Raw genomic sequence first — 27,550 nt, forward strand, 5'->3', positions numbered from 1 at the left:
CCAAAGTGGAATGTGTGCACTTAACCGCTGCACCACCCGGCCAGCCCCCAATTTTCCTTTAACTTAGTTTTTTAAGGCTAAAATTCTAGGCACTTTCCAAGATCACCCTCCACCTTGCCACTTAAGATACATAGGTGGCAGTAAACTTTTTCTTATGCAATACTCATAATAGAACCAAAATACCCATCTCAGGAAACTTGGCAAGACTGTTAAGAGTTAAAAGATTGTCTTAGGAGGGAGACAAAGCATACTTGGGTCACAAGTTAAACTTTACAAAGAAAAAAAATGTAACAGGACACCTCTGTTGCACAATGAATAGAGCTAGTTTCCAGTCATCTCTTCATCATTCACTCCTATCTCAATGACATCATTGTACATATTAAGCTCAACATCCTGCCAAAAGGAACCCACTCTTTTATAGAGTAGGATGCTGATGGGAAATAGCATTTGGAGTAGAAATAAACAGCAGATAATAATCCATAATTGTTTTTAATCTTGAGGATGAGTCATCCCTAATTTATTTCCAAATTTCTTCTGTCATCAGCTGTTCATTTCTTTACTTTGAAAATCACCAGATTAACATTGCCAGAGGCAGGTAGGAAATGAGCCAGCAGGACAATTCAGAGGTATCACATGGTGAGTGGCTGAGAGACTGCGGACAAGACAATCCTCAGGAAAGTCTCTTTTTTGTCCCAGCAAGGCACCAATGTGTGAACCTGATTAACACTTTCATTATTCCAATCAGGTTATTTTTGTATCAGTATAATTTTAGAACAAGACTTGGTGGGGGGTTGTTTATTCCCTGGGAAATTCTGTCCATCACTTGGCACACAAGATATTCAAGTAGGTCTAACTCCAGAATTCACTTAAACCAAGAAATTATATTCCTTTTACCTCTCCTTTTTAATACTTTCACATGCCTTCTTTATTTCCTAAATCTTCCTTCTGTGCAAGGAATTTCAAAGCAGAAAGGTCAAACGGACATTCTAACATCATGATCATAAGAAATGCGATCTCTTTAGATGTCAGCTGTCAAAACCTGGGTGAATCGCCTCTGTCCACCAATCTATCAGGGTCTTTAGATCTCCTGTAAAGTGTAAGCTTGCTATTTTGTTTATATTTGACTTGTCTTCTTTAAGCCGATTGGGTTTTGGGTTTTTCTTTTAAAAGATTGGCACCTGAGCTAACAACTGTTGCAAGTCTTTTCTTTTCCTGCTTTTCACCTCAATCCCCCAAGTACAGAGTTGTATATTTTAGTTGTGGGTCCTTCTAGTTGTGGCATGTGGGACGCCGCCTCAGCATGGTCTGATGAGCCATGTTTGCACCCAGGATCTGAACAGGTGAAACCCTGGGCCGCTGAAGCGGCGTGTGTGAACTTAACCACTTGGCCACGGGGCTGGCCCCTGATTCGGTTCTTAAACCCATTTAGCCTCTAACTCCTACTCAGGGTTGGAAATAGGAGACTGGAGTCCAGATGTTCTCCCTAGAACCAGGCCCAAGTCATAGTCCAATTATTGCAGAAAGACTGAAGATGGAGGTTTCAGACTGCCCCGAATAGCGTCTTAAAACACAAAGCTTCAAACTCATATTAGTAGCCATTTACTTGTCAGAAGACCATTCCCCAACTTTAATTTTTTTACACTTGCCTCAGATTATGCCTATATAGGCAGCACAGTAGAAAAGCTAAAATACTATCCAAATAATTCAGGACAAACAATATAATTTTCATTTGAAATCTCTAGATAATTGAAACCAAAAGAAGTCTTCTGACTAGATGCCATTTCCCCCTTTGCTTTGATTTCGTAGGACAACCATAAATGTCTGCAACCAGTGAGCTTTCAAATGAGTGGTGCTCAACCTGCAGTCCAACAGATAGTAAGGAATTCTTGTCTTGGTTTTGGTTTAGTTAATAAATTTGCAAATGAATCAAGATATTCTGCAAATGAATCAAGATATTCTGGCATGGTCTCAACCCTTCTAAAATACCCAGATTAAATGTCAGTTTGTGACAAGTCATGCTAGATGGTGGAACTGTGTGGGGGGTGGTGAGGGGGAAAGTTTGTCACGACTCCTTCTGAAACTTCTGAAAGTTTCCCTCCCGCTCCTTCACATTAGCTAAAATGAGTGAGCATCAGCTCCTGACGGATGCGGTCAGCCTCTAGGTCCAGGGACTCCATGTGCTCATATTCTTCCTCAGGGGGCTGTTCCATGGGTCCTGTCACTGGAGAGGACCAAACATCCATCCCATGCTCCAAGGAGATGTTATGGAGGACACAACAGGCCAAGATGATGTGGCTGGACTTCTCCGGTGAGTACTGCAGAGCCCCCTTGGATCCATCCAGGCAGCGGAATCGGGAGCAGAGGGTTCGGAAGGTCTTCTCAATCACGCTGTGAGTTGCAGAATGGGCCATATTATAGCGATATTCGGCTGGAGTTTCAGGAATGTGCAGTGGGGTCATGAGCCAGGTGCGGAGAAAGAAGGAACTGTCACCTGTGGGGAAGGCCCAAAGAAATCATAAATCATTATAACTGGGATACAAATGAAAGGAAAATCCAGGAACATGTACTGGGAACAGACAAGAAAACACAACAGCTTCCAGAGCCAAAGCGTACCAGAAAAACCAAGAGGGAAATGCTGTGGTAGAGAAGGCATGCCAGTGTCATGAGCAGGAAGACATGAGTCTTGGCTGGGAATATCCTTGGTTAAAACCAACAGACAAAAACGGCTCATAGCTAAAGAAAGTCAAGTCTGAAAGAATGTTCCTAGGAAGGAGGTAAAGGCGCTGGAGGAAATAAAATTTCTGGATTTTCTGAATTCAGATATTGTTCTCTCACAAAAGATTAGTAAAAACTATCACACAGCAAGCCAACCTTCAAAATCTCTAAAGAGCAAGAGTGCAAGAGAGATAAAAGAGGATTCTGCTAGGAGATCTCAAACACTTTGGAGGAAAACGTCTAACTTTACCATTAAAATGTCAGGTCTGAAAGCACTACCTAGGGATTTCAGAGTATTTCACGGACAATAATCATTTATTCTCCCAGTAATAAGAAAAATAAAAGTCTCAGCATCTGTGGCAGAGATCAGAACTCAGGTGTTCTGCCCCACTAGATGTTATATACACTAGAACAACGCCTTTGTAATAAAGGAACTGTTAGAATTCCACATTAACAAGGACAGCATAAATATAAGGATGCAAACAGTAATCGTCAGTGATAAGGAAATAAAATCAGAAGTCAATTAAAATAATATACACGAGGCATTTCCCTCAGGTGACTTCCTTATCAAATGATCCTGGGGAGTGCTAAAAACAAAACAAAAACTGGGGCGCAATGTCCTATTACAACAGTATAATGTTTCTATAAGGTTTAATTGTCCTGACACTACATCTGGCAGATGAACTGTCTCACACAGAGGCACAACTGCCTAGAAATACAGACAGGCCCTAGGAGTACCAAGTTGCACACTCGCTGTGTTCCTGACCTACCATCAATTTTGGTAAATAGCTATGGTCTGTTCAAAGAGTGCTAGACATCGTTCCAAAACATATAGGACTCCTTTGTTTTAGAGGGTTACATTTCTAAGAGCTGGATTAACTTTAATTACAAAGTTATTTTACTGAGATGTAGTTGACATATAACATTGTATCAGTTTTAGATGTACTGGATTAACTTTTTTTTTTTGAGGAAGATCAGCCCTGAGCTAACATCTTCTGCCAATCCTCCTCTTTTTGCTGAGGAAGACTGGCCCTGAGCTAGCATGGACCTCAGCAAAAAGAGGAGGAAGACCGGCCCTGAGCTCACATCCATGCCCATCTTCCTCTACTTTATGTGTGGGACACCTACCACAGCATGGCTTGCTAAGCAGTTCCATGTCCGCACCTGGGATCCAAACCGGCAAACCCCAGGCCGCCAAAGCGGAATGTGCACATTTAACCACTGAGCCACTGGGCTGGCCCCACTTTTGTTTTTTTTTTGTAGGGAGAGATTTGCCCTGAGCTAACATCTGTTGCCAATCTTCCTCCCTTTTTTTTTTTCCCTCCCCAAAGCCCCAGTGCGTGGTTGTATATCCTAGTTGCAAGTCCTTTGAGTTCTATGTGAGCCACCCCCACAGCATGGCAACTGAGAAACAGGTGGTGTGGTTCTGCGACCACAAAACGAACCTGGGCCACTGAAGCAGTGAGAGCACCGAACTTTAACCACTAGGCCATCAGGGCTGGCTCTGGATTAACTTTAAGTATCTAACAAGCCTCACAAAGTTTGCAAATTTTATATTCAGCTGACTTCCCTGCCCCACCACCCCCAAGTACAACCTATTTTAATTGAACTCATCCCTACTAAATATTAAATTTAAGAAACTTGATGTTATAAATAATAATGAAAATAATATCTATGACTCACTGAATATCTACCATGTAGGAGGCACCATGCTGGGCACTTTAAAAATATTAACTCTTGGGGCTGGCCCTGTGGCTGAGTGGTTAAAGTTCCATGTGCTCCACTTCAGTGGCCTGGGTTCACAGGTTCAGATCCCGGGCGAGGACCTACTCCACTCATCAGCCATGCTGTGGAGGCATCCCACATACAAAGTAGAGGAAGACTGGCACAGATGTTAGCTCAGGGCAAATCTTCCTCACACATGCACACACACAAATTCTCTCTTATTATCCCATCCCAACTCTGCTGGGTTAGATATTATTGAACTCATTTTACAAATGAGAAGATCAAAGAGATGTCAGCCATCCTTTGATATGTCAGGCAAAGGAAGAAGGAGCTAGTCACTAAATGCTAATGGCAGATTCAGAGTTGCCAAAACAATGGTGTAATGCTGTAAAAGAGAATAATACAAACATTTAAGATGAATGCCATGGCATGGAGTTACTAAATGATATCTGTTAAACATTTCTCTAAGAAACAGTATGGGCCTTAAACGGGGAAACCTACAGGACAAGCTAATTAAAGTAGACCTTTTATAAAATGCTCCATCGTCATTAACTGGTCATAATCCAAGCACCACTGGCAGACAGACACATGGGAGGGGATTAGGATCAGAATTGCTAAACAGATTACAATTGCTTACATGATCAGTCATCCATAAGACATTCTGGCAGATCTTACCCAAAGCTGCTTAACAGGACTAGGCCAGGAGCTGAAGAAGTAAGGACTCAGGCTGAATTGTTTGCAGGAAGAGGTACATTTAGAGAAGAAGAATTAGGTAATACACTCTGAAGGGACAGATGAGAATGAGGACACGAAGGGATGACACCCATGGCGAAAATATGCTAAAAAAACCCAAAGGGGAATCACAGCTAATTCTAGATTTGGCAAATCTAGAAATATTCCACAAATCTGACAGTGTGAAGACATCAGCCATCTTATCTCTCTCTCTCTTTTTTTTTTGGTGAGGAAGATTGGCCCGGAGCTAACATCTGTTGCCAATCTTCCTTTTTTTTCTTTTCTTTCTCCCTGAAGCCCCAGCACATAGTTGCATATCCTAGTTGTAGGTCACTCTAGTTCTTCTATGTGGGATGCTGCCACAGCATGGCTTGATGAGTGGTGCTAGGTCCACACCCAGGATCTGAACTGGTGAACCCCAGGCTGTCAAAGGGAAGCACATGAACTCAATCACTCAGCCACAGGGCTGGCCCCTTATCTCTTTTTCACTTTTTGGAGGGGAATATTCACCCTATGCTAACATCTGTTGCCAATCTTCCCCCTTTTTTCTTCCCTTCCCCACCAAAGCCCCACTACATAGTTGTAAGTTCTTCTAGTTCTTCTATGTGAGCTGCTGCCACAGCATGGCTACTGACACACGAGTGGTGTGGTTCAGGGCCCAGGAACGGAACCTGGGCCACTGAAGCGGAGCATACTGAAGATTAACCACTAGGCCATCACGGCTGGCTCTCTCTTTTTTTTTAACATCTTGTCATTCCTCACAATCCTGCTAATCTTCTCCTGCATTACCCCACTGTCCACACATCCTCCAGAGACCAGTGTTTTCCAAACTTAACTATTTGTCCAAATCATTTAGGGCACCTGTTAAAAATGCATGTCTAGATTCTTTCCTTGAAGATTCTCATTCCAGAAGTTTTTTTTTTTCTTTCTTCTTTTTCCTTCTTCTCCCCAAAGCCCCCCAGTACATAGCTGCATGTTTTATTGTGGGTCCTTCTAGTTGTGGCATATGGGACACCACCTCAGCATGGCCTGATGAGCAGTGCTAGGTCTGCGCCCAGGATCCGAGAACTGATAGCACTAAGGTAATCTATTTCACATGTGTATGCTTTCCCAACATCCTTAGTGCCTAGCATGTGCCCTGGTACCAAAACTGGCCCTAATAAACATTTGTTAAATGTTGTTACAATATCCATTTCTCCTACTTCCACTCTTCTTGTAAAGAGAGGAATCAGAGATGTATATAAAAATTGGTCACAGCTTTCACTTTTCAACTATGTCCTGTAAATAACTAAAAAAACTACTTTAAAGCTATCATTCCAACTGAATCTGGGGTCCCAAGGAAGGAAAAGAAAATCAATTAATTCCTAAATGACCTTAAAGTGCTAACAAAAGCAATATTTGAGGGCTAGCCCTGTGGCATAGTGGTTAAGTTCAGCGTGCTCTGCTTCAGCGGTCCGGGGTTCAGGGGTTCAGATCCCGGTGCGGACCTAGAACCGCTCATCAAACCATGCTGAGGCGGCGTCCCACATAGCACAGCTAGAAGGACCCATAACTAAAATGTACAACTGTATACTGGGGAGCTTTGGGGAGAAGAGGGAGAAATTAAAGAGAAATAACTCCCGAGTGTCTATTACATGTTAAACGCTGTGTTGTGTTATGTGCATGTGCAGTGCAGATATGATTAGTGGTTTTGAAAGAGAGGTCTTCCAATCTTTAATGCATCTTTTCATCTCTCAATAATATGTTGTAGGGGCCGGCCTGGTGGCTGAGTGGTCAAGTTCATGCGCTCCGCTTTGGCAGCCCAGGGTTTCACTGCTTCAGCTCCTGGGTGTGGACCTCGCACCGCTCATCAAGCCATGCTGAGGCAGCGTCCCGTGTAGCAGAACTGGCAGGACCTATAACTAGAATGTACAACTAGGTACTGGGAGGTTTTGGGGAGAAGAAAAAAAAAAGAGGAAGATTGGCAACAGATGTTAGCTCAGGGCCAATCTTTAAAAAAATAATAGTAATATGCTGTGGGGCCGGCCCAGTGGTACAGCGGTTAAGTTCACACATTCCGCTTTGGCGGTCTGGGGTTCACCAGTTCAGATTCCGGGTGCGGACACGGCACCGCTTGGCACGCCATGCTGTGGTAGGCATCCCACATATAAAGTAGAGGAAGGTGGGCACAGATGTTAGCTCAGGGCCAGTCTTCCTCAGCAAAAAAGAGGAGGATTGGCAGCAGACGTTAGCTCAGGGCTAATCTTCCCCCACCCCCAAAAAATAATAATAATATGTTGTTGTATACAAGATAACCCTTATCCTATTGCTCACTTAAGAGCAGTACTTTAAGAAAAACAAACAAAAAACCCCCTACGCTGTCAGGCTCAAGGGTTTTATGACTGTTAAGTAACTGTATTCCTCACAGCTGTACAGTCAGCCCACTTTGCACTATCCCATATTGAATGGATTCTTGTCCTACTCATATCACTAAGCCAGGCTTTGCGATGGCACTTGGGCAGATCCGTAACTGAGTTCCTACAAGAACTGTGTAAGTGCACTGTCTCCTATCATTTTCATAGAGACATCATAGTGACAATCACCAATGGCAAAAATCCTATCTCATACTTGTACAATACTTTATAGTGAACTTTGATATATATTACTTAATCTTAACAATAGGTATTACTGCTGTTGGTATTATTTTCACCATTTTACAGATGATAAAAATTAAAGCTCAGTTGTATGGATGTCCTATATTTAACCAGATCTCTACCAGTAAGTATTTCAACTGTATTTAAAGGGAATGTTTCTGTAGGGTTGTTGTTTGCAACTATAAAACACCACTGCAATACAAATTCTTGTATGCAATTTTGTTTTCCATCACCAATGTTCATATTTATGAACATGTACCTCCAAGATAAATTCTTAGAAGTGGAAGGCGTGGGTCAAATAATATGTTTTTAAGTTCTAATAAATGTCTTTAAATGTTGATTAAAAAAAATTAAGGCTCAGGGCCAGCCCAGTGGTGCAGTGGTTAAGTTGGCACGTTCCACTTCGGCGGCCTGGGGTTCGCTGGTTCAGATGCTGGGTGCGGACCTATGCACTGCTTGGCAGGCCATGCTGTGGTAGGCATCCCACATATGAAGTAGAGAAAGATGGGCATGGATGTTAGCTCAGGGCCAGTCTTCCTCAGCAAAAAAGAGGAGGATTGGTGGTAGATGTTAGCTCAGGGCTAATCTTCCTCAAAAAAAAAAAAAAAATTAAGGGGGCTGGCCCCGTGGCCGAGTGGTTACGTTCCCGCGCTCCGCTGCAGGCGGCCCAGTGTTTCGTCAGTTCGAATCCTGGGCGCGGACATGGCACTGCTCATCAAACCACACTGAGGCAGCGTCCCACATGCCACAACTAGAAGGACCCACAACTAAGGATATACAACTATGTGGCCGGGGGACTTTGGGGAGAAAAAGGAAAAAATAAAAAAAATAAATAAAAAAAAAACCTTTAAAAAAAAATTAAGGCTCAGAGAGTTCTCAGCTCAGGGCTCATTAAAAAAAGGACAGAACTGAGACTCAGGTCTATAGACTCCCATGTTGCATTCTACTGTGCTACATAATTTTCCTATGGCTATAAAATGAAGCATTTACCTCTGCCAACTTACCAAGCAGCCAGCTATCTTTGTGCATTCCAGCTTCAAACTGACTGCTGAGAGAAGACTGCTGCAGCACAGCATAGTCCTGGAGGCTGCCCGGCCAGTTTGTCTCCACAGTCATTAGAGCCCCTCTGATGTCACACACCATCAGGCAATTTAAAGAATGCAGACCTTTGCGGTTCACATAGGAGAGGTCTTCAGCATTTGGCGCCTTGATTGCCACATGGATACAGTCAACCACCCCTATTACCCCTGGCATCCCTGCTAACTCATAGAACTCATCCTTCAGAGCCTGCATGGAGGACTCATCAGCTGGAAAGTGAATGAACTGTGAGGCTCTTTCCACAAGTGCTTCGGTGACATTGGCAACACATCGACTCATCGATGCCTGGCTGATACCAATAGCATCTCCCATTCGAGTCTGGAAGGAACCTGAGGTATAGAAGCCCAGGGCTGCAAGGATCTGTGTCTCTGGGCTAATAGCCCTGGATCTCTGAGTAGGTCTGGAAAGACTTGTCCCCAGGAGCTCCACCAAGTAATAAATGAACTGTCGAGGAAACCCATACATGGACATCAAGTATTCATCTGTCACATCATCCAGCTTAAAGCGGTCTAATGTCCGGTGACCTCGGCCATACAGCAAGAGATCACAGTCAAGCACTGTTATCGGTATAGCCATGGTACACGCAAATGCTGTCTCTCCTTTCCTCTGCTACTTTTCCTGAACCCTTCCCAGCGAAGATGTTCGTGCAAGAAGATATTTAAGGAAGTGTCAGAATTCAACAGCTAACCATCAGTTAAATGGCTCTGGCATTTATAATCTTCTCTCTGTAAAGGTTAAAAGAAAAAAAATTAGAAACCTACCAAAGACTTTAAAGGGATTCAAAGGCTACCCCAACTCCTTTTCTCAAATTTTCATTTTGTGCAAGCAAGAGCTGCAATACCTGTAACTTTGGGTCTTTCTCCACCAACTCATGGCTGCATGACAGCCTTGCTTTGGTTTAAAGGATAATGGGAGCTGAATTTCGGTGGCTCATTTAACGCCTGGCATTTGAACTGGGAAGAGCAAAAGATTAATGGAGGTCACAGCACAATTATCCACAAGGGAAAAGAGGTCTGCTCCTAACTATACAGGCCACGAAGCAGCTGACATAAGTCATAACTAGCCGGGGCAGGGATTAGTCACGGCGGGTTTCATTATCCACAGCCCTCTGGCTCCACAAGTACCGGATGGATGTGCGGGGTGCTCAAACCAGTCTAGCAAGGGAGAAGGGGGCAAAAAAAATGCCCGCAACCCAGCCTGGTGGACGCAGATTGTGTGTTCTAACAACAAGCTTTCCTCTACTCCCAAGAAATCCAAATCGTGAGGCTGAGGGCTAGGAAGTAAGAAAGACTAGACAGGTTCGAAGGAAGGCGCGAAAGAAGAGGCTGGGAGAGCAAGGGTTGGGAAGCCACTCCGCCGCTTTTAAAAGGCACCTGAGAAACGCATACGGAAGTCTGACTGCAACGGCCACTCAAAGTCAGGCAAGGCCCGTCACCCACCTCTCGGCGGCTGCCAGGTTACCAGCCGCCCTCCCCACCCTCCCAGCCGGGTGGGCCCTCCTCCGGAACCGGCGCGGCTCCCCAGCGGCCACGGCGTCAGCGCAGGCACCGCCCCCTCCGCGTCAGCGCCCGTCCCACGCCGCGTCCTCACGGCCGCTGCAGCCGCGACCTGCGGTTCGCCGGCGCACATTCCACATGCGGCCCAAATGGGATCGCTCTTTCAAAAAGACCCCTGTGTAAGCCTTTATTTTCTTCCTAGCCCTTGAAAAAATCAGTGAAAAAGAGTCATATGGAAAGGAAGTCAACTTTGATGGGAATTTCGAAGATAAAGGAGAGTAAATACGGCGTCCATGTTGTAGCGAAAGTGCGGCTGAGGTTAGGCAGCTGTATTTCCCCCATGGCCCTGTCCCTCGCCCTCCGCCTTCACCGAGCGGATGAAAACAAACACTAACGATGGCGGCGCCGGGAAGCGAGTGGCTGCTGGGCTTAAGGCAGGAGTGACCGCTTGAGCTGTGACGGGAGCCTGGAAGAGCGCCGGTCGACGTGAGTGCGACAACTCGCGCAGTCCTGGAAGCGAAACGCCCGGGGCCTGCGAGCCACGAGCCTGCCGAGGCGTGAGGTTATCTCTCTGTGACCCGTGCTGTCACTGCAGCTCCGGAGCGCGGAGCCCTCGGCCAGGAGGCGCAGTTGGCCGGCCCCAGGCCCCGGCCTCCGTAATGAGAGCTCCGAGACACTCTCTGTGTCGCAGCTTCGCAGGTACTCACTTTTTGGGGGGATACCCCCAGATCTCTCAGCGCCCCCGGGTGGGAGGCTATGGATCTGCGGCCTGTCGGGACCTCCTTGTGAAGCCGAAGTGGGTCAGCCACAGTCGGGCCCCCTGAGCTTTCTTGGGGGAGGTCGGGTTGGTTGTAGGCCCCATTGGCCCTTGATTGTTCCTAGTCTTTACAAAGGTCCCCAGAGCTTTCGTGTCTATTTTCTTAGCTCTTTGGGTTAAGCCGTAAGGCTTTTGGGAGGTAATTTGGGGGGCCATAACTCCGGGGTTGGGTAACAATACGAGTGAGGTAGGTTTTCATTCAATCAAGATTTGTTGAGTGCCAAATATGTACTCCGCGTAGGTGAGGGTGACTGTTGACTAGTGACAAAAGGGACACAAGGTTCACGACTCTCTTCTTACTGGCAGTGGAACGACCCGTGGGAACCTGCGATCCATTCTCATTCAATAAATCTCTCGGTAAGTGGCTAAGCTCCTTCTTGGGTTCATCGCTAAGTCAGCTCAGTTTTCGCTTTCCCAGTCAGTTAGTTCCCAGTTTGCCTGGTCAGTTCGGCCTAGCATTTTCACTTTTAGCATGTTTTTCTCTTCTGGCCATCCCACAGCCAGAGAGAAAGACAGAGAAAGAGGTCAGACTCAAAAAATTAACTTCCAGGTTTTTGTGTATTGTTTTATGAGTGTTAGTCCTTTTCACGTGTGGATATGTGGCTCCAACTAGATAAGTTTTTTTGTTTTTGGCTCCATTTTTCAGCTCAGCAGAAATCATAAATGCTTGTGGAATGGAATCTTGAGTTAGTATTTTTATTACACAGCGTATGATGAGTAAGTGCTGAAGCAAGTGTCATATATACTGATCTGTATAGTAAGATGCCTGTAGTTAATTCCTGCATTATTTGAAAATTGTACCCCTTTGGGTATAAAGTTAAGAAGGCTATGGCAACTTTCGAGATTTACGTTTCGTAAAAACTGCAGACCACTGGATTTTCCATTACTGTGCTTACACCTAAACGGTTCTTATTGTATATTTATATTTTTTTCCCTCAAGAGTAGATAGTAAAATTGAAGCAGAACTACAGATTTTCAGCTACTAAACACTCCAAATTAAATTGTTTTATTTGAGGATTAAGAATCAGCTGGAGACAGTTGAGTCCTACCATATTTTTTAAACACTTTTTACTTTATTATAGGAAAGATGAATAATTACATTCATAACACTGTGGTTGAAGTGCTGCTTAGATTATGAAGAATGAAGAGTGCAACTAAAACATTTCTCACTGTTATGACCCATTATTATTCAACTTGTTTTTTTATTTTTATTTTTTAATGGAAGAAAAGTACGTATATAGATTCACTGATTACGAAATGCAGGCTATTCAGATAATGTTTGAGCTACCATATTGCTTAAGACTTTTTTGGCTCATGTGACCTGAGAGTCTTATAATATGTACACTTTACTAAAAGTTTATTCTTGAACAAAGCTTGCCTAAACTTTGTGTGTGGATGATTTGGAAATCATTTCCAGCTTGGAGTATTGAGCTCAGTAAGATGAATATCCATAAGGCACCATTTTTACATGCATGGATTTAATAGAGGAAATGGTGCATGGGATTGTGTTGTTCCTTGCTTCCTCTAGTCAAAGTGCTGAGACCAGTAAAAACTGCAAGAAGTCCCTGATAGGATAAAGGCAGTGTAGCCAGAAAGAATGCAAAGGAGGCTATCTAGTCCTTTCTGTCCAGGGGAATCAAGGAACTTTTCTTAAAGTTTGGGTTTTAGATCTTAAAAAGATTTTAAATCCTTAAAGAGATTTTAAGCTCATTTTAAATAGTTGATTTTAACTGTAGAGTAAACGTGGGCCAGTTTATTAGGAAAATTCTCTAAATTCCAGTCTCGGTGGCACAGGAAATTTGTCTTATCCCAGTGGTATCCCGCATATGGCCTTGGTTACAAAAGAAGGGATAAGATTGTGAATCCCACTTAGAAGAATAACTCAATTAACACGCACAGTTGACTGTTGGTCAATAGTATCTTCTTAGTAAAAATAAAAGTAAATAAAGAGTTTATAGAAGTAATAACTTAGTGTTGTTATTTTGGAAAATGCTGCTTTCATTTTTGACTTTTGATTCATACAGATGTGAAAGAAATACAGAGTTAAAAGTCATTTTGTATTATTTGCAGTCTTAAAGTTTATTTTTTTTCCTCCACTTCTTTCCATATTGCCCACAGCTACTAGGTCAGTAGGAGAAAGATAATGTTGAGAAATTCTTGTTGAGATGTAGATGTCCTATTTAAAATATAAGCTTAAGGGTGTTTTTACTAAACCCTTAAGGTATTTCTGTTGGAATTTTCAAGAAATCGGATGTTGGCCTTATTTATTCTTTGGACTGGTTTTTAAATTGTTCCTAGTTAATTAAGCAGGGCTTTTGTCTTTATTCTAACCTCCTATTTTCTTTTGATTTATTTTACTTTCTTGTTTCTTAAGTAGAGAACTTGTCTTTTTTAATTATTAAAGCATTTAAGGCTATACGTTTTCCTCTGAATTCTCCTTTTGCTGTGTCTTATTTGTTTTGATGTAAAATAGTCTTCATTTTGTTAATTTCTGGAGAGTTTGTAACTTTGGTTTTTATTTCAATGTTTATTACAAAAAGCTTCTTAATGTATACATGGTTAACTTTTTATTGTATGTTTCTAGTTTACTGGATTGTGGGCAGTAACATCTTGGACATTTTTTCTTACCGTCAAGACCGTGATCAATTTATAGTGTCCCTTGACCCTAAGGAGAATGTGAAAGATAGAGGTAGATAAATAAGAGCTTTATTGAGGATCTCCTATGTGGCAAGTACCCTTTACAGAAACTGTCTCATTTAATCCTCACCCCAACACTGTGAGGTAGGTATAATTTTTGCCATTTTATAAGAAAGGATCTGAGGTACAGAAAGATTGAGTGACTTGCGTCATATACTTCTACATATATATTAGGCTTGGTTATATTATTCAGATCCTCTATATTTTTGCTTATATCAAATTGAGCTGTGAAAGAGGTATGTTGAATCTTCAGATAAATTTTGATCTTATGAAGCTCTCCTAGTATCTCTAGGAATTTTTGCTTCATTGCTATATGGCTTATGTATAAAGGTTTATGGCTATTATATTTTCAGAGATTATTTTATCATTATTCAGTGTCTCTTTTAATCCCATTTCATCACTTTTGGCCTGGAATTCTGTTATAAATATTGCCACATCTGCTTTCTTTTTCTTTCTTTCCTCTTCCTCTTTTTTTTTTTAAACTGAGTATACCTCTGCTTATTTCTTTATTTTCAAACTTTCTTAGTAACTCTTTTAGGTAGGAAGACTATTTCAATTGTCTGGTCAACAGAAAAATTTCAGCTTTTCTGTTCTGTTTCTTATTGTCTACAAAGAATTTTCTAAATCGAAAAAAGGATCTCTATAATTTAACAATAACTCTGATGCCTAGAAAGTGGAGAAATTACTCTTTTATCCTATTTGCACTTGAACTTGTACTTAACTATTTTTTTCTTGTTAACTGTTCCTGATTTTCCATATTGGGGTTTTAAGCCTGAATCCAAAACATTAAACAATTCTATGTTAAAAATTGGAGAACATAGAAATTATTTTTTTAGTAATTGATGCTAACTTTTCTGAGTTTTAAGGGCTAGAGATATCATCTGAAGTCATTTTTATATAATCTCTTGCCAAATTATTCAGTTGTTTCTTTGAAATTATTTGCCCTTTGTTTCCTTTTTTGAGTGTGTTGCCTTAATTCAGTGTTATCACCAGCTCCCTTCTGGATTACTGAAATAGCTGCTCTCTGGTCTGTTTCTAGTCCCTTTGCTTCATCTCCCCCTCTCTATATTCAGATTAATGTCCCTAAATCTTTACCTACAGAATAATCTGCATTGACTCTCTGCTAAGCTACTACTAGAGTCTCTTTTGCTCACTTTCTTGACTCCCTAGTAATCTGGCCAGACCATACTTATCCATTTTATTTTTCTTTACCCCTTCATATGAAAATTCTCAGCTATGCGTTTCCTAATTTTGCTTCCCCCCTGTTCTTTCTCCTCTCCCTCTGGGACTCCAATTACACATATGTTAGGCCTTTCCGTGTGTCCTCAATGTCTCAGGTAACCTCATGTCTCATTTTCTACCTCTTGCTACAGTGTGATTAAATACTTTAGGGGCTGGCACAGTGGCATAGTGGTTAAGTTTGCACACTCTGCTTTGGCGGCCCGGGGTTCATGGGTTCGGATCCCAGGCATGGGCCTACATACTGATAGTCAATCCATGCTGTGGTGGTGTCCCACATACAAAATAGAGGAAGATTGGCACACATGTTAGCTGAGGGCCAATCTTCTTCACCAAAAAAACTCCAAAAAACTTTAAATAATGCCCATTCACTCTCAAAAGTATCCCAAAAACATATGGTCACTCTGTGTTTCTTATACACTTTTCTCTATTTTCCATCTTTTTGCCTCTCTGTACTTCCTTCTGGATATTTTCTTTTGGCCTATATTACCTTTCACTATTTCTATCTTCTGCCAATCTAATCTGTTGTTAGACTCAACCATTGAGTTCTTAATTTAGTGTGTTTTTGGTTTTTAGTTCTAGAATTTCTATTTGGTTCATCTTATAGTTTCTAGTTCTCTGTCAAAACTCTCAATTTTGTGCTTTATTTAATTGAATATATTAAGCATAGTAATTTTAAAATCTGTGTCTGATAACTCTATTAATATGTTTCAAATGTCTGCTGTATCTGTTGGATTTTGGTCATGTGGGTTTGTCTCCATGAATCCCTAGTTTATTTTAATACATAGTAGATATTATATATGAAACATTGTGGAGATATTTTGTGGGCCAGGATGACATCGTTTTCTTCCAGGGATAAATTATGTGAGTTTCTGACAGAGGCTAAGGGCAGGCATTATCCCACATTGTTGAAGCTAAGTGATGCTTAAAATTTTTCATAATAAAAACTTTTTAAAAGTTAGCTTGAAGTTATATAAATTACAACTACGTTTATTGTTTTCTGAGAGAAAGAAAATATATCCACTGTTTTTTTAAATTAAAAAATGTTTTGAAAGAATACAGCAATAGCATATTTATTGGGGTTATATATTATGGATTGAAAGAGAAAGGATCAATAGAGAGGGACTGTGAAAAGCAAAGAAATACTTAGAGAAAATGGAAAAGAAACAAGACTTATCCATAATGTCTGTCATCTCTGTCCCTTTTGTCCTCATTTTATATCCTAATCTTAAAATTCAACCCATTACCAAATGTAAAATGGTATGGCTGCTTTGGAAAACAGTTTGGCACTTCTTCAAAAAGTTAAATGTTGAGTTACCGTATGACCCAGCAATTCCACTTGTAGATATAAACCCAGGAAAATTGAGAACATGTTAACACAAAAACTTACAGGTGAATGTTCTTAGCAGTATTCATTCATAATAGCCAAAAAGTGGCGATAACTCAAATGTCCATCAGCTTATGAATCAGTAAACCAAATGTAGTACAGTCATACAATGGAATATTATTCAGCCATAAAAAGGAGTGAACTACTGATACATGCCACAACCTAGATTGAACCTTGAATATTATGCTAAGTGAAAGAAGCAAGTCACAGAAAGGCCACATATATGATTTCCTTTATGTGAAATGTACAGAGTAAGCGAGTCCACAGAGACAAAGCACATTAATGGTTGCCAGCGACTGGGAGGAAGGGGAAATGGGGAGCGACTGATAACGGATGTGGGATTTCTTCTTAGAGTGACAAAAATGTAGTGATGGTTACACATCCTTGTGAATATACTAAAAATAATCAAATTGTACAGTTTAAAATGGTGAATTTTAGGGTCTGTGAATTATATCTCAGTTTTTTGGAAAAACTGTATAAAGTGATTTAAAAAACGATTCATCCCACTGCTATCCTCAGCGTCCTCGATCAGCCCTCTCCAGCTGAAAAGCTCCAGGTCTGTGTCCCCTTCTTCCAAGTTGCTCTCCGTCCCCAGCACTGCGCACTTTGTAGTTTCCAAAACTTCCTTTCCTTGCGACCTTATACTCAGGTGTTTACAGCTCTGCTGCTTTCTTGCCCGCGCGGGCTCCTGATCCTTTGGGCCTTAGCGTTCCGTAGCGGCTGTAAGTTCTCTTTTACATGTTTAACAAGTTCACAAATCAGCATATTTCCTCTTGGCTTGCCCACTCTCCCGTCTCAGATGTGTCGTCTCTCATATTGTGTTGTTTTGAGTTCCTGGTGTTTTATGTCCATGTGTAGTCTGTAAATTTTTAAGTTATGAATTCATCTAGCTGAAAGTTGGGAGGAAGGGTTGTGAGCGTGGCCTGGCTGCAGGCTGTTGACAATATCTAAGGCTGTGAAAGCTTCTCCCGAGACTCTCAGGCTTGCTTCTGCCTGTTTCTAGGGGTTTCAGTGGTTCTGGACCAGTTCTTAGGTTAATTTCTGGGCTTTTTGTTTCCTTACCATGCGAGTAGGTGGTATAACTTTGGATCTCAATCTACGTACTTTACTGACTTATGCTTTCGAAGTTTTGAGAGTGAGTTTCCCGCCTCCCAACCTTGGCATGATAGATAGCAAACCTCTTTATTGCTTCTCTAGGATTCTTCTGGCCTCTGATCAAGGAGCACTTGGCTCTGGGGTTTTCTGCAGGGGACTGGGTTTCTACCTGCCCGTAAGGTGGAGGTCCTATCCCATGCCCCCAGTCTTGTTCGCATGTGTTTATTACAAGAAACGGACCTTGTTCCCCATAGGCCTCAGCTTCCTTACATCTATTTCTTTGACTTACCTTTTGTATGGAACCTGGGATTTCACAATCTTTCTAATTCAGCTGTGTGTCAAAACCTTTTTATTGTCATATTTTACTGCATTTTTAGGTGCTTGTAGTGAGAAGGGGTCCTGACAACATCAGTTCAGTCCACCTTGTTGTTGAACGTCCCCCTCAGAGATTTTAAACTCGTGTTTATCATGGCACAGTGCGTCGACCTCTGCCTGCTTCCCTCTAAGGCAAGGCTGTCCTGTGCTGGGATCTTGGAAGTTCAGCTAGAGCAGTCGTTCAGATGTTTGGGAAACTGCATTTGAAAGAAGTCTACAAGGAGATAGATCTAATTCTAGAAAACTTTTATGCTAGCTGAAAATTAAGTTCTCCACCCTGTTAGAGACCATTTGATGAAAATAGATTTTGTTTGTTAAACTTTTTTTTTAAAAATATCAGATCTGCAGAAAAATTGTAAGAATATTACAGTGAACTCTTATATAGTCTTCACCTAGATTCACACATTATTCACTCTTTGCCACATTGCTTTCCTTCTCTTCTATATATATCATACACTGTGTAATATAATAATACATGATTTCTTACCTTTTTCCTTTTTTTTTTTTCTGGACCCGTGAGAAAAGTTACTTGTATCTCTTAAGAACAAGACCATTGACCGAAGGATAACTGTATCAAATTCAGGAAATTTAACATTGGTGCACTACTGTTACCTAGTTTACAGTCAGCGTTCAAATGTTGCCAGTTGTTTCAATACTGTCCTTTATAGCAACTTTTTTTTTTTTTTAAGTCCAGGATCAAGCATTGCATTTAGTTGTCATACCTCTTTAATTGCCTTTATTCTAAAAGAGTTCTTCAGCCATTTTTTTGTCTTTCATACGGTTGATGTTTTTGTAGAGTACAAGCCCATTATTTTGTAAAATGTCCTTTCTTTCAATTTAAGCTCATCTGATTGCTTCCTCATGGTTATATTTGAGTTATACAGTTTTAGCAGGAAAGCTATGTTAAGTAATATGTCCTTCTCACTACATCACATCTACAGGGATCAATTTTTCAATTGTTGGTACGTTTCTTTGATAACTTTGTTAAGATTGTGTCCACTGGACTTCTCTTTGTAATTATAAGTAATCTAAATACCCCGTTTGCCAACAAACTTTCACCCAGTGGTTTTATTATCCACCTGCGATTCACTTGAATAATTTATTCCTAGATTGGTTGCAAAATGGTGATTTTTAAAATTCTGTTATTCCTTATACATTTGCTAATTGGTAATCTACTGTGAAGAAGTACTTAACCTTCGTCCTCCCATTTATCGTACAGCTGCCTTTGAAACCACTGTTGGGGAAAATGTGAAAATCCTGGATATAGAAAAAATGTCTAAGGCAAGAAAAGATTGTCTTTGCTCTTCCACTGTTAGCTGGAGAAACAAATGTAAAATTATCAGTTTTACTTTCAGTGCTCCCCAGACCTCCATATTGCATGATAAACATGAGCTTAAAAGCACTTGTGGGTACGAAGTCTTATTTAAAATTCTTATTGATCTTGAAAATAACGTTTGTGCTGAGCATTTGTCAGCAAGTTTTATTTTTAATTCAGGCAAAATATCCTATCATCTCTAGTAGTTTTGAAGTTACTATTTTATAGAGTTTGTGTGAATAGAAAAAGGCAGTACTCAAATATGAAGGCAATATTATTAATATGCCAGGAGCTATTACTCAGAACAACTGAATTTGGTTAATAATGTTCATCCCTAAAATAAAGCAAGGGGGCCAGCCTGGTGGTGAAGCAGTTCAGTTCACACACTCTGCTTTGGCGGCTCGGCGTTGGCCGGTTTAGATCCCAGGTGTGGACCTATGCACCACTTATCAAGCCATGCTGTGGCAGGGGTCCCACATATAAAATAGAGGAAGATGGGCACAGGCTTAGCTCAGAGCCAATCTTCCTCAGCAGAAAGAGGAGGACTGGCAGTGGATGTTAGCTCAGGGCTAATCTTCCTCAAATAAATAAATAAATAAATAAAGCAAGGAAATGTTAACTGTTCAATATAAGATTAGTTTCATGTATAAATTTGCTTTTCAAAAACCTAAGGTTATCGAGAGAATTAGAAGACAAGCTGTAGACTGGAAGAAAATATTTGCAGAAGACGTTTGATGAAAGACTGTTATCCAAAAATATATAAAGAACTCTTAAAACTCAACAATAAGGTGGGGCTGGCCCCGTGGCTGAGTGGTTAAGTTCGCGCGCTCCGCTTCAGGCGGCCCAGTGTTTCGTTGGTTCGAATCCTGGGCGTGGACGTGGCACTGCTCGTCAGGCCACACTGAGGCAGCGTCCCACATGCCACAACTAGAAGGCTCCACAACGAAGAATATACAACTATGTACCTGGGGGCTTTGGGGAGAAAAAGGAAAAAAAAATCTTTAAAAAAAAAAAAACTCGACAATAAGAAAGCAAACAACTCCATTAAAAAGTGGACCAAAGACATTAACAGACACCTCATCAAAGATATAGAGATAGCAAAGAAACATATGAAAAGACAGCATCATATGTCATCAGTGTAATGCAAATTAAAATAATAAGATACCTCTACACACCTATTAGCATGGCCAGAATAGCAAGACACAGACAACCAAATGCTCGCAAGGAAGTGGAGCAACAGGAACTCTCATTCATTGCTGGTGGGAATGCAAAATGGTGTAGCCACTTTGGAAAACAGTTTGATGGTTTCTTACAAAACTAAACATTCTCTCACCGTAGGATCCAGCAGTTGAGCTCCTTGGTATTTACCCAGAGGAGTTGAAAACTTGTTCCTAGCAGGAGAGCGGAGGTTTCTCTGGAGAAATTCAGTGTCCTCAGAGGGAAAAACCTCTATATACTGACACTTGAGGTTTCTTTCAAAGATTTTATTTTTTCTATTTCTCCCCAAAGTCCCCTGGTACACAGTTGTATATTTTAGTTTTGGGTGCTTCTAGTTGTGGCATGTGGGATGCCGCCTCAGCGTGGCTTGATGAGCGGTGCCATGTCTGCACCCAGGATCCGAACCGGTGAAACCCTGGGCCGCTGAAGTGGAGCATGCGAACTTTACCACTCAGCCACGGGGCCGGCCCTTTGAGGTTTCCTTCAAACGAGCAAAGGTGGCGGGGGTGGGCAGCTTGTTCCTGACGACCCTCTGTAAGGCCCACAGTTGACCAGCCTCACTCATATACCCTGAGTTTCTGCCTTTTTGGTGCCTCATGCTCCAGTGTGAGTGAGGCAGCCAAGGATCGCCAGTCACTTGAGGAAAGCCTCCAATATGGTTGCCAGTGTTTTTCAAGCCAAGTGAAGAAGGGGGCTGCAGAGGTGGGAGTGGGAGTGTCTCACATAGACTTTGATAACCGAAGTCCAGCACGTCTTTGATTCAGTGTTTCCCAAGTGTTAATGTCCAGTCTTCCAACATCAGGGAGGAAGGGCAGTTGTGGCCTGACTTGGGTCATGGAGGGGGTGTAGGGCTCAGAGTGGGGTCTGACTGCTTCTTTTGTGGACTTTCAAGTAATCCTCCTGTTTTTGGCCTAATCTGCCACCCTACTTTAGGAGACATCTGGTGCCTCTAATTCCTTAGCCTTTCTTAGATTCTTTGGTTCAGATGAGCTTGCTTTGCTCAGGATTCCCCCACTGCTGGCTTGGAGACCAGCTCTGCTCTGCTCAGTCAGCTATGTATTCCTTCAAATTCCTTTCCATTTTCCAGAACTTTGATACTGTTGTCTCCATGCCTGTTTTTGTCTATGTGTGTGCTCGCACACGTGCGCGATTTTTAAACTCCCTCCCCTTTTTTGTCCTTTTAATGATGTTTTAGGAGCGAGCAGAGATAAACGTAAACATTGAAACCTTTATGCTTAAGTCTTTTTTCCCCAGTATTTTATTGGCATCTTTCATTTGTTATTTCCTCTTCTGGGTTTATTTATAATTTTTATATTTCTGTGCTTTTAATTGGGGATTGGGAAGATAGGATAAATGTTTTTTATCTGCCTATTTAAGCAGAACTCATATATTTTTCCATTTAAAATTAGCATTTCAATATGAACATAAGTAAAAGGTCTAGAGAACCTGCCTGTCCAGTTAAGCGTACTTTTCCCTTAGTTGATTACATCATTTGCACTGAGCTTTATTGTAGCATCTCCCATCTAGTATTTGGATGTTAGTGATTATCTACATCCATTACATAACAACGGGAGAATTTCTTTAATATGGCTTTTTGTCGTTGTTGTTGTGTTAAAATACAAATAATATAAAATTTCCTATCTTACCCATTTTTAAGTGTACAGTTTAGTGGTATTAAATACCTTCACATTGTTGTGCAACCATCACCACCGTGTGTCCCCACAACTCTTTTCATTTTGTAAAACTGAAACTGTGTGTATTAAATTATAACTCCCCATTCTCTCCTCCCCCAGCGCCTGGCAGCCGCCATTCTACTTTCTGTCTCTATGATCTTGACTACTGTAAGTACTCATATAAGTGGATCACACAGTGTTTGTCTTTTTGTGACTCGCTTATTTCACTCAGCGTCATGTCCTCAAGGTTCATCCACGTGTCAGAGTTTCCCTCATTTTTGTGGCTAATATTCCATTGTGTGCATATACCACATTTTACTTATCCATTATATTTTCAGATAATTGTTTAAAACATTTTAGTAGGGTACAAAGCTGTACGTGTTCTAAACACTTTAGGAACCTCAAAAGGTTATCTGTTGTTGTGAATTTCTGTTAATGAAAATGATGTGCAGAGAATGTTGCTAAATTCAAATTGCTGTTCCAGGTCCAGTAAATAGTTTTTGTTATTTGTTAAATGTCTTAAGTCTTGAAGAAAGACCTTAATTAAATGGGGTTATTTTTCAGACAAGAAAAACTACAAATGGCGAGTCTGGGGAAAATAGGTGTTGATGAAGCTTGAAGAGACAGAAATATTTGTGGGAGTGTTATGATGTATAAGTATATTTTTGACCTAATTAAGTCATTTTAGAAAAGGTGACACTTGATAAATTTAATCAAATATACGTGAGTGGGAACCACACAGATTTTTTTGTAAATATCTGAAATTATACATAGTAATTAGGTTATGTCCCTAGGGCAAAAAATGTAATAAGGAAGGTAGTAAGTAGCTCTGATGAATTTACATACTCAGCATCTTAGCAGGAAGGGGACAAGAAATGTGAAAGCTTGCAGAAGAGGTTGCAACATAATTGAGCGACTAGAATGCTGAGAGGGAAGATGACCTTGGCTTGCACTAAGTGGTAACCTAAAAGCCCTACTTGGGCTTAGCCCTCCAGCAGCCATGTACTTACTGCCTTAAAACCTGTGTCCCGTCAGGGGGTCTCCACCCTTAACGTAGACGGTCATTTTGGCAATTATAACCTGTTGGTGACAATAACTAACATGAGCAGTGGTCTGCAAAGTCCAAAGGGAAGAAAGTCGTATACGTACATTGTCAGGTGAGAATGCTGTCTAGACTCTTGGTAGCAGAATTCCAACTTGCTTGCCCCTCAGATAGAGAAGGATCTATGAAGCTCACAGTGGGATGATACCAGTTAACCATCTTATATGGTTTTAGTTTCCCAAAATTGTCTCCTTTTAGGAAGGGCAAGCTGTTGTTCACTTTGCTTCTCTATCTACTTGGCAGTTGTATTTCTCAATTAATGAATTGGATTTATGGTATGCAAACTGTTTCTTGTAACTGAAGTTGTCACCAAAACCTTTACTGAACTAATAAAGTTAGTTTTGTGAGCATATACATCCAAGGACTAGACCCTGGTCCAGGATCACCGTTTATTTTCTAGTTTCAGTGACCAAGGTTCTTACTGAAAGTGCCAGCAGGCCTTTGATTACCCTTTTAAAATCATTTACCTATTTTCCCTGCTGACTTTGCATGGAGGATCCTGAAGATCAGACTGAGGAGTTTGCCAGAAGTTCTGGAGCATAGGAGCAATATGATGGCATAATGCTTTACTGAGACTAGTCTTTCAGTGGTTTTCCTGAGGTTTACAGTATAATCTTCTAAGAAGGTGTTGGGGAGGAAAACTTTTCCTGTGCCCTGTTAGGTTCAGTGTCTGGAGGCCTGCAAATTAAACTGACGAAAGACAGGTTAGCAAGAGAAAAAGCAGTTTATTAACACCTGCAAAGTATATGCCACAGGAGTGCTCAGAGATTAAGAACTCAAAAGAGGTGGTTAAAATTTGGGACTTACATGCTTAACGGTAGGAGAAAAGAGTGGGGAGAAAAGGCTTTTATGGGAAGAACAAATAAATTTCTTTAGGAAAGACAAATGGATCTTAGGAGAACAAATGGAAGATAAAGTTTGTGATAATATTTCTTTATGTAGCTGCAAATGGCTTTTTCATCTTTGTGACCATCAAACTCCCCCAGAGAGGGGATTTATTGTAGGTATGCTCTTGGTCTCTCTCCTGGGAATGGAAGCCGACCTGAATTGGGAATTTATGGCAGTTCTCATTTCTCAGAAGTTTCTGCTTTTAGTCAGATAAGGGAAGCTCCAAGAAGGTTTCTTTCTACATCTGTTGAATCTCAGATGTCTTTATCTTAAAATAATCTTTATGCCAAAATGGCATATGTTGTGATGGCATACCATGATCACTTTCAAAGGTGAAGTAACCAACCAAGTGAGGCTATTTCAGATAAGAAATGAGACCTGGATTAAGGTGGTATCTATGAAAATGATAATGCAGCAAATATAAAGGATTTTGGATAAGCAGGAGTTTGAAGGATGTAGTAACTGTCTACTATAGTAAAGGGCAGAAACAAGGAAAGAATTCAATTGTAGATCTCTTTTTTAGTGTTTGTACCAAATTTCTCTTTATATTGCTTGGAATACTCAGAGAAGGAATTTTGCAAAGAGCAAAGCACAGGGTAAACCTTACATTACGTTTATATTGTAAAGGATAAATTAACTGCTTGACAGACTAACCCTAAGGGAACAGTAAGCTCTCATGCCTGAGAGAGAACTTGTTCCCCAGTGGAGACCTCACCCTTTTTGGCTCAGTAACTAACTCTAGTTACGTAATCCTTTTAGTGCTTCCAGCGGTACAAAAGTCACAGGAGTCGTTGTGCCATGATGTTTGTATTGGTAGATGCTCTGGCCGCTGTGAAACAAGGGCGCACTGTTCTTATCTCAGATCTGGTGCCCTGCTGCTTCAGGACCTTGAGTTGTTTAACCCTTTGAAGGGCTCTTTATTTTTACTTTAACATTTTTAAGTGTTCTTTTTAACCAAATTAGGAAAGTCTGAAGGTTGGTATGCGTTTTAAATGTTGTCAAATATGTAAACGATAGGCCCCAAAAGGTAAGTCCTTTATAATTTGGATCCCTTTAGGTTTTAACCTGTTCTTGATCACAGCAGACTCTCCTGTGGCATCCTATTCCGGTAATTATTTCTTCTCAGAGGTGTTTTATTTCTCCTTCATTGGTTTCATCCCCTCCCTATAAATTAGCTCAGATATCCCTATCCTCCGGGAAAATCCTTTTAACAGAACAGCTTGAACTCTTTTCCTGTCTTACTTTCTCAGAAGTAGCTGAATCCATTCCTCACACTAAGAAACCATCCTCTCAAAGGTTATTGGCGACGTACTGCCAAGTCTGGTGGCTCTTCTCTCACCTCTTGAGAATGAAAGAAACCAGCGTATGTCACCCCAAAATATGCCTCTTTGACATAAAAATTATTTTGAGCCGAAAGCAATTTAGAAGGAGCAAACGCAGAAGAACCTCTCTCTACCCTCCCTTTTTCTGCCTTGAGGCAGGATATAAAATCTCTTTTTACTGGAGACAGACTTATCAGCCCAGAGAAGGCACCAGAGGAATCTGCAAACAGGCCTTACTCCATTGGTTTCCTCCGGTGGATTTTCCTCCCCACAGTTTGCTGCCCTTGGATGCCTACAGCTGCTTTCCATTGTCTCATTTCTGTACAAATATATTGTTTTGGGGCCAGCCCCGTGGTGCAGCGGTTAAGTTCGCACATTCCGCTTCTCGGCGGCCTGGGGTTCGCCAGTTCGGATCCCGGGTGCAGACATGGCACTGCTTGGCAAGCCATGCTGTGGCGGGTGTCCCACATGTAAAGTAGAGGAAGATGGGCACAGATGTTAGCCCAGGGCCAGTCTTCCTCAGCAAAAAGAGGAGCATTGGCGGCAGATGTTAGCTCAGGGCTAATCTTCCTCGGAAAAAACCCCAAATGTATTGTTTTTGTTGAGGAAGCAGCCCATGAAAGCCACAGTTGTAAGCCACCACTTTGAGTTATTTTTTGTTGAGCTTTTGCTCGCCTGTGTGATGTGCACTGCACACGTTAGTTCACTGTTTTTCTCTTTTTCATCTGTCTTTTTGTTAAAGAGGCCCAGCTGAAAACCTAAGACGAGGAGAAGTAAGGTTTTGCCTCCTCCACAAGAACTTTCTATTGTTTGACCATCTTTTCAATTTTGAAACTTCTTTTCACCTTGATTTCAAATGAAAATTGCTCAGAAATCATTTTGCCTACTTCTCTGATTAGTTATTGTATTTTTCCTTAGGGATTTTTTATTTAGATATTTTATATATTTTTTAAGAAAAAAATTTCATAAAGATTTATTTATATCTTTTATTTAGATATTTTCCCAGGGTTTTTGTTATTTTCTTTTTTCTATTACCTCCCTTGGTGATTTCATTTACTGCCATATTTTAACTATCCCTTCTTTTTTGAGATCATCCACTTCTATCTCCAATTTTTACTTCAATCTTGACCTTTTCTAATAGTTCCAAACTTGGCATTTTCAGACAGATCTTCTGGTATCTCTGACTCAACCTATTAAGTAAACTGATTGGCTAAAAAATAATGAACCTCAATCCTGAACTTATACCACATATAAAAATTAATTTGTGATGGGTCATGAATCTAAACATAAAAGGTAAACACCAATGTTTCTAGGAAAAAATGTAACAGTATTTTCATGACTTTGAGACCAGCAAAAAAAAAAAATTAACAGAACACAAAGAAGTGCTAACCACAAAGAAAAGGTTGATAAATTGGACTTAGTAAAATTCAGAACCTCTGGTCATCAAAAGACTCTGTAAAAGGATACTACTCAGCAATAAAAAGAAGTGAACTATTGACATAGAACACAACGTGAATCTCAGAATAACTGTGCTGCGTGAAAGAAGCCAGAGTACATCCTGTATGTGTGATTTAATTTATATAAACTGCTAGAAAATGCAGATAGGGATCCATAGAGATGGAAATCCTGTCGGAGGTTGCTTAGGGATGGGGATTGAGGAGGAACTGGAGGGAGATTACAGAGGACCGTGCGGAAGCTTTTGGAGAGTAATGAGTGTGTTCACTGTCTTGTGGTGATAGTTTTACAGTTATAAACATACGTCAAAGCTTATCAAATTTTACACGTCCAATATATTGTTCATTGTCAGCTAAACTTCGGTAAGGCTGTTTTTAATGTGGAAATAAACGAAGACTGCCCAAATGAGAACAGGTGAAGACCATTTATTCGGAGCTTGTCATAGCAGGGGAGTCAGCCGCTGTCCCTTGCGTTTGGCAGAGACTCAAAGGCAGGAAGACCAGTGGGAAGCTTTATAGTGGAAAAAGGGAAGGCTTCAAGTGTGTCCTGCTGAAGGCTGTTGGTGTGG

At 41.1% G+C, this 27,550-nt stretch overlaps 2 protein-coding genes across 13 annotated transcripts in view; one reads left to right on the forward strand and one right to left on the reverse strand.

Annotated features, from left to right (window-relative positions):
• Nucleotides 1-483: 483 nt before the first annotated feature.
• Nucleotides 484-10,452, reverse strand: HARBI1 (harbinger transposase derived 1). The gene is made up of 3 exons (XM_008543031.2): nt 10,343-10,452; nt 8,810-9,628; nt 484-2,491 (listed from the first exon to the last, which is right to left on the reverse strand). Exons 2-3 carry the CDS (start codon nt 9,477-9,479, stop codon nt 2,112-2,114), a joined length of 1,050 nt encoding a protein of 349 aa, XP_008541253.1. The 5' UTR covers nt 9,480-9,628; nt 10,343-10,452; the 3' UTR covers nt 484-2,111.
• ATG13 (autophagy related 13) overlaps nt 10,268-27,550 on the forward strand; it is a 42,176-nt gene continuing 24,893 nt past the window's right edge. For 2 of the 12 annotated variants that reach the window (XM_070565019.1, XM_070565022.1), the window contains exons 1-3: nt 10,474-11,098; nt 11,523-11,573; nt 22,336-22,383. The gene's annotated coding sequence lies outside the window, so the exon portion shown is untranslated. Of the gene's footprint in view, nt 11,099-11,457; nt 11,574-22,335; nt 22,384-27,550 lie in introns of all 12 variants that reach the window. The other 10 variants (XM_070565021.1, XM_008543055.2, XM_008543067.2 and 7 more) reach the window with 10 other exon arrangements.

The sequence above is a fragment of the Equus przewalskii genome, chromosome 11 (assembly GCF_037783145.1).
Source record: "Equus przewalskii isolate Varuska chromosome 11, EquPr2, whole genome shotgun sequence".
Classification (NCBI taxonomy): domain Eukaryota; kingdom Metazoa; phylum Chordata; class Mammalia; order Perissodactyla; family Equidae; genus Equus; species Equus przewalskii.